A 10,146-nucleotide genomic window follows, 5' to 3' on the forward strand; every position below is an offset into this window, starting at 1 on the left:
AAACATTCATCTTGTGTTATTAAAAGAGAGAGAAACAGCAAGACTGCAGCATCGCATGCTCGCTATAGTGCTCACCACTAAATAGAGTACGAGTTAAATTATATTGTGGAGTTGGTAGCAAAAAGCTACTGTTCTCGGGAAAGGCCATCAATTGACACTGCATTTTGGAGCATGCTATACTTAAAATGAGGTCATAAAAAAGCTGGCACTCCTCAAATTGAGAATGTTTGTTAAAAATCTCATGGAATGACTGAGGGAGGTAGGAATTTGAAATTTGTCCACAGTATGGGAGTAACTCGCCTCTTCTCAAAAGGCACTGACTTGAGAAACCCAGGCTCTCATGTATGACCTGTGGCTTAACAGTCTCTCAATTGATGACATCCATTGATGCTTCACTCTGTGTGCAAAACACCAGAGTGTGTTTGTTACCTCCACGACCGAAGGTGGATGGAGGTTATGTTTTCACCCCTGAATGTCTTGTTTGTCTGTCTGTGAACAAGATATCTCAAAAAGTTGTGGATAGATGCGGACGAAATTTGGCAGAGAGGTAGTGTATTTGACAAGTATCAAATTATTAGATTTTGGTGGAGATCCGGATTCGGATCCGGCTAGTATCATTTTTCAAGTGATTCTTCCCCATTCGGAGATGGGGCCAAAAATGATATATAGCAGGATATTTCAAAAAGTTGTGGACGGATTTGGACGAAACTTGGTGGAGAGGTCGTGTGTGTGACAAGGAAGAATTGATTCGATTTTGGTGAAGTTCTGAATATGGATTCGGGTAAGAGAATTACTTAAATTTTTACTTATGGATCGAGGGATCGGGTGAAAAGTGATATATAACATGATATTTAAAAAGGTTATGACTAAACTTAGTGGACGAGTTGATTAGGTGACAAGAACAAGTAGATTAGATTTTGGTTCACGTCTGAATCCAGATCTGACCTATCAGTGGGATACAAAACAAACTGTTCAGCCTGGCGGAGGTATGCGCTCTACCGAGTGCCGTTGTAGTTTATAGCTGGGTCAATATTCAAACTTGGGCTAGACAGCTCAAAGGCGAGTGTGCACAGCTCCAAGCTACCCTGCCACTCCATTGTGTGTCAGTACGTTGGCTAAATTCCTAGGTTTGGGCAAGTTGCACAAGTACTTGTAGTTTGTTGGGAATTATTGGGGTGGGGTAGAGGAGATGAATGGGCTAAATATCATTTACCTGTGCCTTAATATCCATGTGATATCCCCAAAATAACCTAAAATTTCAAAATTTGAAGGATACAAAGTAAGCGTGTAGGTAGAAATAGAGAGCCAAGAGGAAAACAGGATACTTTGGGGCAGAGTTAAAAATTTTAGTGTAAATCATTTATTTTCTTCTTTATAGTCACAATTTTGGCAATCGCAGAACTTGGAATGAGCCGTGTTATATTACACCTTATATCTGACATAAATTTGTATGTAATGTGTCGATTACCCATAGTTAATGCAATGTATGCATTGGTGGTGATGGAGAACCATACTCTGGAAAGAGCAATCGGTGTGGTCACAAGTCATGAATGTATCCTGGACAGGTCACAAATCATGAAGGTATCCTGGACTGTTCACAAGTCATGAATGTATCCTGGACAGGTCATTAGCCATAAATGTATCCTGGACAGGTCACAAGTCATGAATGTATCCTGGACTGTTCACAAGTCATGAATGTATCCTGGACTGTTCACAAGTCATGAATGTATCCTGGACTGTTCACAAGTCATGAATGTATCCTGGACTGTTCACAAGTCATGAATGTATCCTGGACAGGTCACGAGTCATGAATGTATCCTGGACTGTTCACAAGTCATGAATGTATCCTGGACAGGTCACAAGTCATGAATGTATCCTGGACAGGTCACAAGTCATGAATGTATCCTGGACAGGTCACAAGTCATGAATGTATCCTGCACAGGTCACAAGTCATGAATGTATCCTGCACAGGTCACAAGTCATGAATGTATCCTGCACAGGTCACAAGTCATGAATGTATCCTGCACAGGTCACAAGTCATGAATGTATCCTGCACAGGTCACAAGTCATGAATTTATCCTGCACAGGTCACAAGTCATGAATGTATCCTGGACAGGTCACAAGTCATGAATGTATCCTGCACAGGTCACAAGTCATGAATGTATCCTGGACAGGTCAAAAGTCATGAATGTATCCTGGACAGGTCAAAAGTCATGAATGTATCCTGGACAGGTCACAAGTCATGAATGTATCCTGGACAGGTCAAAAGTCATTAATGTGTCCTGGACAGTTCACAAGTCATGAATGTATCCTGGACAGGTCAAAAGTCATGAATGTATCCTGCACAGGTCACAAGTCATGAATGTATCCTGGACAGGTCAAAAGTCATGAATGTATCCTGGACAGGTCACAAGTCATGAATGTATCCTGGACAGTTCACAAGTCATTCATGTATCCTGGACAGGTCAAAAGTCATGAATGTATCCTGCACAGGTCACAAGTCATTCATGTATCCTGGACAGGTCAAAAGTCATGAATGTATCCTGCACAGGTCACAAGTCATTCATGTATCCTGGACAGGTCAAAAGTCATGAATGTATCCTGCACAGGTCACAAGTCATGAATATATCCTGGACAGGTCACAAGTCATGAATGTGTCCTGGACAGGTCACAAGTCATGAATATATCCTGGACAGGTCACAAGTCATGAATGTATCCTGCACAGGTCACAAGTCATGAATGTATCCTGCACAGGTCACAAGTCATGAATATATCCTGGACAGGTCACAAGTCATGAATGTATCCCGGACAGTTCACAAGTCATTCATGTATCCTGGACAGGTCAAAAGTCATGAATGTATCCTGCACAGGTCACAAGTCATGAATGTATCCTGGACAGGTCAAAAGTCATGAATGTATCCTGGACAGGTCAAAAGTCATGAATGTATCCTGGACAGGTCACAAGTCATGAATATATCCTGGACAGGTCAAAAGTCATGAATGTATCCTGGACAGTTCACAAGTCATGAATGTATCCTGGACAGGTCACAAGTCATTCATGTATCCTGGACAGGTCAAAAGTCATGAATGTATCCTGCACAGGTCACAAGTCATGAATATATCCTGGACAGGTCACAAGTCATGAATGTATCCTGGACAGTTCACAAGTCATGAATATATCCTGGACAGGTCACAAGTCATGAATGTATCCTGGACTGTTGACAAGTCATGAATGTATCCTGGACAGGTCACGAGTCATGAATGTATCCTGGACAGTTCACAAGTCACGAATGTATCCTGGACAGGTCACAAGTCACGAATGTATCCTGGACAGGTCACAAGTCACGAATGTATCCTGGACAGGTCACCACTCCATCACAGGGTGCATGATTTCAAAACATAGCAGCCATAAGAAATTAACTCCAACCATGAGGGCAATGCAATAAGGATTTACCCACTCCACCACAAAGCCACTCCTTTTGTATCAATCGAATACATGAAAATGTCACTTGCAGCCAGCTGGGCCATACATCAGCTCTCTCTCCAGCTGCTCAGCCTTAAGTGTTCCAGGCAATGCCTGACAGCCAGGATTGAACACAGAATACGCACTGAGCTGCCGTCTGGAATTTGGTCCTCGTGTAGTCGTACTTGATGGTCCGTAACCAGTGCCAAGCCACAGTGCATAGAACAATGAAAGCATAAGGAATGCAGACACAAGACCGAGGCTCACAGCACAAATCAGCAGCAGCAGCCAGATTCCTAACCTGCAAAAGCAAAGCACAAAACTCGCCTTACAAAGGTGAATGTTTTAAGTTAAAGGCTTGTGTTTATCAGAAATAATAATAATAATAATAATAATAACAATAATAATAATAACAATAAATAAATAAAAACTTTCATACCTTGGGAGCACAAATGATAATGATTTCCCATGCTGTAAGGAATCATTCTCTGTATCATCACCAAGATGTGACAATTCTGAGTTGCAATTCAATTGGTTGTTATGTCGTGTTGTGGGCATCACAGCGATCTTCATGTTACTGGCCTTTGGGTCAACAGCAAAGCCTCTATTACTGGACTGTTTGCTTGTGTCCGGGTTGCTGGGTTGCGGCCTCCACAGAGTCAGGTTTCTTACAGTGGCCCAAAAGGTGACAAAACGTCCCTCTCTCCCTCTTCTGTAGGCTGCTAGCTTGGCCTCCATGGTGCTACAGGAATGTACACAAGTCAGTGCGACAAATTACAAATGCTTTTACAAGTAGCGAAAACGTTAAAATAAACAAAGATATTTGATTCCAGCCTCGATGGCGTAATGGTATGGCATTCGCTCCGAGTCCGGGAGGTCAAATCATAGGAGACATGTTAGATGATGCAAACACAGCCACTGAGCTTGGGTGAAGGGCCGTCACTTCCGGGGGTACGACGGCATTTGTTCCTCCCGATCGATGCCACCCTATGGTTGTTTATCCATGCTCTATATTTTTAAATGCTGAACGTCAAGGAAGGAAGCAGTACGTACCATTTAAACAAGACCGGAAGTCTAACAGCGGCATAGCCGGGCTTGTAAAATATTATAAACCACAAACACATATGATTAGCTTTTTAAACAGTCGCTAATGCTGTTTATAACATTAAACAAATAAATTTGGAGGAATCCCGACATCCGTGAGGTAAGTTTTACTTACAGAACTGAGCGAAGATCTACTGTAATCTAGATTATACCCCATAAGGGTTGGGTACGCACCGTTTTGTTAGAAGAGACGTAACGCCAATCCTTTCGATATTTGATGTTGTGTTTTTTTTTTTTTTTTTTTTTTTTTTTTTTTTTTTTTTTTTTTTTTTTTTTTTTTTTTTTTTTTTTTTTTTTTTTTTTTTTTTTTTTTTTTTTTTTTTTTTGTTTTGTATACAATATCGAGGCTCGTGAAAGAGCGAACATTAATCACACAGAAAGACAAACCGACACATAAAACATATAACATAGGGAGCGGTAGACAAGATGGGGAGAGAGGGGGAAGGACACAAACACAACATTTGAGAGCAGGGACCGAGAGACATGGAGACATCGAGAGATCTGAGAGAGGGCGAGGGCTTTGGGGGGGGGGGGGCGTGGGAAGGGGGCAGTGGGAGAGGTATAAAACATATGGACACTGCCAGGACTTCCAGGAAAGAAGTTGGAATTTCAAACAAGGTGGATCTGGGGTGAATTAGCGGGGGTAGAAAAGATCAAGGTTTTGGATGGGGGAAGATAAGAGATGGTGGTGAACAGCTGTTTTAAAGACCTGGAGGGAGGAGTGGGATTGAAGGGAGTGAGGGAGTTTGTTCCAGAGGCGGGAGAAAAGAGGAATGAAAGAGTGAAGGTGAGCGGAGAGCCGAGATTTCGGCAGTTTAACCATCAGAGGGTTGCTGGCAGATCTTGTGCGACCTGTAGGAATATTTGGGGGACAGAGCACAGAGAGAGCTGGGGGTGCAAGGCCGGAGAGGAGTCGGTAGAAGACAGAAAGACCACCTACCTGCCTGCGGTGAGTGAGTGAAAGGCCCTCAGAGATAGCTTCATCGCGGGAGATTCCAATAATTCTGAAAGCTTTGGTTTCAACAGCGTGAAGCCGAGCTAGGTGTGAGGCAGGAGCACCGGCCCATAGGGGAGAACAGTATTCCATTGAGCTGCGGATGAAAGCCTTGTATGTGGTGAGGAGCTCAGGTGTGCCGAGGAAGGACTTCGCACGACGGAGGATGCCCAGTCGGCGACTGGCTTTGGAGGCCAGCTTGGAAATGTGGTTTTCCCAAGAAAGATCATGGCAGATACTGAGACCCAAAATCTTGAGCGACAGAACTTCTTGGAGAGGATTGTTGAGAAAGTAGATGGGAGGGTTGTCCAGTCGATCTTTTCGGAGAGACATAGTAAGAGTGTGAGATTTGTCAGGATTGAAAGACATGTTCCACTTGTTTGACCAGTCTGTGATTTTGTCCAGGTCTTCAGAGAGTGAGGAGGCAGCAGACTGCCGATCTGAGGGATGAGGAATGGAGCGGCAGAGAGTGGAGTCATCAGCAAAGAGATAGAGAGGATTTTCGAGAGAGTCAGAGAGATCATTGATGAAGACCAGAAAAAGCACGGGGCCCAGAACACTGCCTTGGGGAACTCCAGCCTGAACAGGAAGAGGAGATGAGAGAAACCCATTCAGGGCCACACGTTGACGACGACTAGAGAGGAAGTCCGCCAGCCATGCGTGGAGATTTCCATGGATACCAAAGGAGGAGAGTTTGGTGAGCAGAGCGGGGTGCCAGACCGTGTCGAAGGCACGTGATATGTCGAGGGAGACAGCTCTAATTTCCTGTTTGGCATTGAGGACCTCCATCCATTGTTGAGACAGCAGAAGCAGCATGTCCAGAGTAGAGTGACCTGGTCTGAAACCAAATTGATGATCAGAGATCAAGCCATTGGAGAAGAGGAAAGATTTCATATCAGAAGCAATGATGGATTCCATGACTTTGCTGATAATTGGGAGAAGGCTGATTGGTCTGTAGTTGCTAGGATCTGTTTTTGCACCTTTTTTGTGCAAAGCGGTGATGTTGGCTGATTTCCAAGCAGATGGCAGTTGACCTTGAGCAAAAGAGAGGGTGAAGAGAACAGAGAGAGGGTGAGATAGAGCAGCAGAGCAGGATTTTAGGACCCGTGGGCTGATGCCGTCGGGTCCAGTTGCAGAATCAGAGTCGAGGGTTGACAGAAACTTTTCCACCTTGTCAGGAGGAAAGGACACGGAGTCCAGGAGCAGCAGGGTACGACTGGGTATGGTGGGTACAGAGAGGGATGGGTTTGGGACACAAGATTTAGAGGCAAACACAGAGTTGAGGCATTCAGCTTTTTCACGTGCGGAGTCAGCTGTGTAGCCGTTTGAGGTAAGGGAGGGGATGGAGGGGGAACAAACACCAGAAACGGATTTGACCAGACGCCACCAGGATTTGGAAGAGGGAGACAGATAAGAGAGTTCGGTCTTGAGAACGGAGAGATATTGTTTCCTGGCTCTCCTGAGGGTGGACACACACTTGTTTCGGGCTTTGTGAAAGGAAATGAGATTTCCTTCCGTTGGATTTGCTTTCCAGGAGACGAAGGCAAGTTGTTTCTGGGCAACAGCCTCACCACAAGATTCCGTGTACCATGGACGGGAGGAAGGGTATGACAACTGAAGACGAGATGGGATAAATCTGTGCATGAGAGAGAGCAATTTACTTTGGAAGAATTCCCAGGATGAGTTGATGTCAGAGGTGGTAGAGATGGGAGACCAGTCCAGATGATTGATGGCTGCTTGAAGACCGTGCCAGTTGGCCTGAGTGAAATGCCAGACTCGTCGACGCTGAGCAGGCTCCCTGAGGATGGTCAGAGAGATGTCCACTTTAACAAGGACATGATCAGATGATCCGATCGGAGCAGAAGAAGAGCAGCAGACATTTTCAGGGAAGTTAGTCATAACCAAGTCCAGAAGAGAAGATGTTCCGTTGACTGAGATCCGGGTCGGGAAATTGACAGATTGTGTCAGTCCCAGTGAGTCGCAGAAGTCCTTTGCTGAGGAGCCATGGCTGGTGAGAGAGGTACCCACACCCAGCCAACTGGCATGATGACAGTTGAAATCACCACATATGAGGAAGAGAGAGTTGGGATGAGTAGATAGAAGTTGGTCCATATCATCAGACAGCGAGATGTAGATGGAGTCATCACTGTTTGGTGGACGGTACAACACACATATGAACAAGAGGTGGGAGCGAAGGGGAAGCCGTAGCCAGAGGTATTCCTGGGGGTGAGGTGGAGAGAGTGCAGTGCAGGGCGAGTGAGGAAGAGAGTTTTTGATAAAGATAGCAACCCCGCCTCTAGGACGAGGCTCAGGTCTATCATACCGGAGGAGGGAGTAGCCCGGGAGAGATACTATGGAATCAGAGACATCATAAAGGAGGAAAGTTTCTGTTAAGCAGATCACGTCTGGTTTGACAGAAGCAACCTGTATGGAGAGATCAGTTAAGTTTGAACGAAGGCCCCGGATGTTTGAGGTCCATACCGTTAATGAAGAGGAAGGGGGAGCATCAGATACAGAACAGGGGGGAGGAGGAGTAGGGTAAGATGTGGAAGAGGTGGAAGAGGTAGGGAGAGCTGTTGAAGGTGTGTCAGAGATTTCAGAATAGCTCGGAGAAAGGGAAGGATGGGGCGGACAAAAGGTTTGATGGTGATTGGGTGAGCCACAATGAGGTGTTATTTGAGGAGGGGGAAGAGCGAGGCAGAAGGTTGGGGGAGATGGAGGTGAGAGTTTGAAGGGGGAAGAAGCGGGGAGGACGCTTTGAGGAGGGGGAGTGAGCGGGGGGAAATTGAGAAGCAATGAGGGTGGGGAGATTTGAAGGGGAGGGGTGAGGGGGGAGTTTGGGAGGGAAGGGATAAGGGGAGGGATTTGAAAGGGATGGGATATGGGGGAGATTTGGAGGGGAGGGGTGAGGCAGGAGTCTAGGAGGGGAGGGGCGAGGGGGCGTCTTGGCGGGGAGGGGTGAGGGAGTAGTTTAGGAGGGAGGGGGCAAGGGGGGAGATTTGAAAGGGATGGGTGATGGGGAAGATTTGGAGGGGAGGGGTGATGGGGAAGATTTGGAGGGGAGGGGTTATGGGGAAGATTTGGAGGGGAGGGGTGAGATTGGATTTCTGAAAGTGTACGATTTATGGGAAACGAACATTTATTGCAAAATGAGTTTCTTGTGACCTTCGAGTTAAAAATACGTTTAAGGACGCTGGATGGAGGATGGAGTGCAGGAGAGTTTAGGGAATGTAGAACAAAGGCACTATAGGAGATGGATATTTTTTTTGGGATGAATTGATTTGGTGAGCAAGTCGAAAGCAGCCTTTTAAAGAAGAAGAAGAAAAAGGTGTTATAAAATATGACGGAATACATAACTTGAGGGGAAAGTGTAAACATTGAAGGTTAATGAGTGAAAACTATCTGGGGAAATGGGGGAGAAACACGTGGTCGAAGAACGAACGAACGAATAATTCATTCATTTTAACAATTGGTTTGTTTGCGTTTCACACTGAATAAAAACCGTAAAGGTAGAGCATGGTGATTGTGATAGATGACAGGTGCGACGATATGTTTTGCATGAACAGCATATAAATCAAAATGGCAGTGCGTGGAGTCAGCTGCAGCACCGCCGTAATGACATCAGACGTAATCACATCACCCTGTCATGTGACCAGATCCTCAGCTCCGATTGGTATACGTTTGAGGGGACGGACGGACGGACATACATACTTACATATACATTGTTTTAGACGGCTTTGCCCTAGCCTATGGGCTACGCCGTAAAGTCTTTGGTACGACTCGGCCGGGGTTTGAACCCCCGACCTCCGAGACTCAGAGTGGACCCTCTAACCAGAACTCAGAAGTTTGAAGCCAGTCGAACCGTTAGATTGTGTTTACCAATATTACAAGCACAGACATAAGCGAGATCACATGTATTTAACACATTGGGGTGTACAACAATGTACTGACCTGCTTGCCATGTTAATTCCACAAGTTATGTTCGTTTTCAATTTCAGTTCCAATCTCTCCTGTTAAACAACGGCAGTAAATCCTGACGAGGCACGACATGGTCAGAAATACGTCAACATCGAAAACATGGTTTGCATCAACAAATACAGCAATAACATTCACTTTTTACTAACTGCGATTTCAGAGGGCCCCTCACTTCCATTGTTGATTTGAGTAACAACACCATCGAACCCAACAACTTCCGCATTGTGGCAATAACTCGAATACCGGAAATAAACTGGTGAAAAAAACCTTTTATTAGATGGCAATCGTCCATAAGAAAGTATCATAATTTATAAATCTCCCCCGTCACTTATGTTCCTGTATTAGTAACATAATATCAAAAAGGAAAGCGTGGAATATTATTATAACAATTAGAACAACAACACCAACAACATAATCTCGGGATGTTTATCGTCACTTCCGTTCCGCCACTCGCCAATACATTTTATTTTAACGCTCATTCCAACTATTTACCTCAGATTGTTCATGTAGAAAAAAAAAGAATGTAAATTCTAAATAGCATGTGTCCATGATATATTGAACATTTACAATCAGGATGCAAAGAAAAGCTAACTTTAAATCGCTAGCAAAT

At 44.8% G+C, this 10,146-nt stretch overlaps 1 protein-coding gene across 6 annotated transcripts; it reads right to left on the bottom strand.

Moving 5' to 3' along the window:
* Positions 1–1,337: 1,337 nt before the first annotated feature.
* Positions 1,338–9,845, bottom strand: SAYSD1 (SAYSVFN motif domain containing 1). Of its 6 annotated transcripts, none has more exons than XM_078780115.1 (4): positions 9,709–9,845; positions 9,513–9,571; positions 3,903–4,205; positions 1,338–3,764 (listed from the first exon to the last, which is right to left on the bottom strand). In XM_078780115.1, the coding sequence occupies exons 1-4, from the start codon at positions 9,826–9,828 to the stop codon at positions 3,506–3,508; spliced, it is 741 nt and encodes a 246-aa protein (XP_078636241.1). In that variant the 5' UTR covers positions 9,829–9,845; the 3' UTR covers positions 1,338–3,505. The 6 variants fall into 6 exon arrangements, with proteins under 6 accessions (XP_078636241.1, XP_078636240.1, XP_078636242.1 ...); XM_078780114.1 differs by having other exon boundaries at positions 9,686–9,836; XM_078780116.1 differs by having other exon boundaries at positions 9,513–9,594; positions 9,709–9,782.
* Between the last annotated feature and the right edge of the window lie 301 nt (positions 9,846–10,146).

Source organism: Myxine glutinosa, chromosome 6 (assembly GCF_964187855.1).
Source record: "Myxine glutinosa chromosome 6, kmMyxGlut1.1, whole genome shotgun sequence".
Lineage (NCBI taxonomy): Eukaryota > Metazoa > Chordata > Myxini > Myxiniformes > Myxinidae > Myxine > Myxine glutinosa.

Excerpts from the sequence above, each read along its gene's own strand:
- SAYSD1 (XM_078780115.1), bottom strand. The coding sequence starts at position 9,828 with ATGGACGATTGCCATCTAATAAAAGGTTTTTTTCACCAGTTTATTTCC. Across the intron at positions 4,206-9,512 it reads GGAATTAACATGGCAAGCAG|CACCATGGAGGCCAAGCTAG; the intron begins GTCAGTACATTG and ends ACATTCCTGTAG. Across the intron at positions 3,765-3,902 it reads TTATCATTTGTGCTCCCAAG|GTTAGGAATCTGGCTGCTGC; the intron begins GTATGAAAGTTT and ends TTGCTTTTGCAG.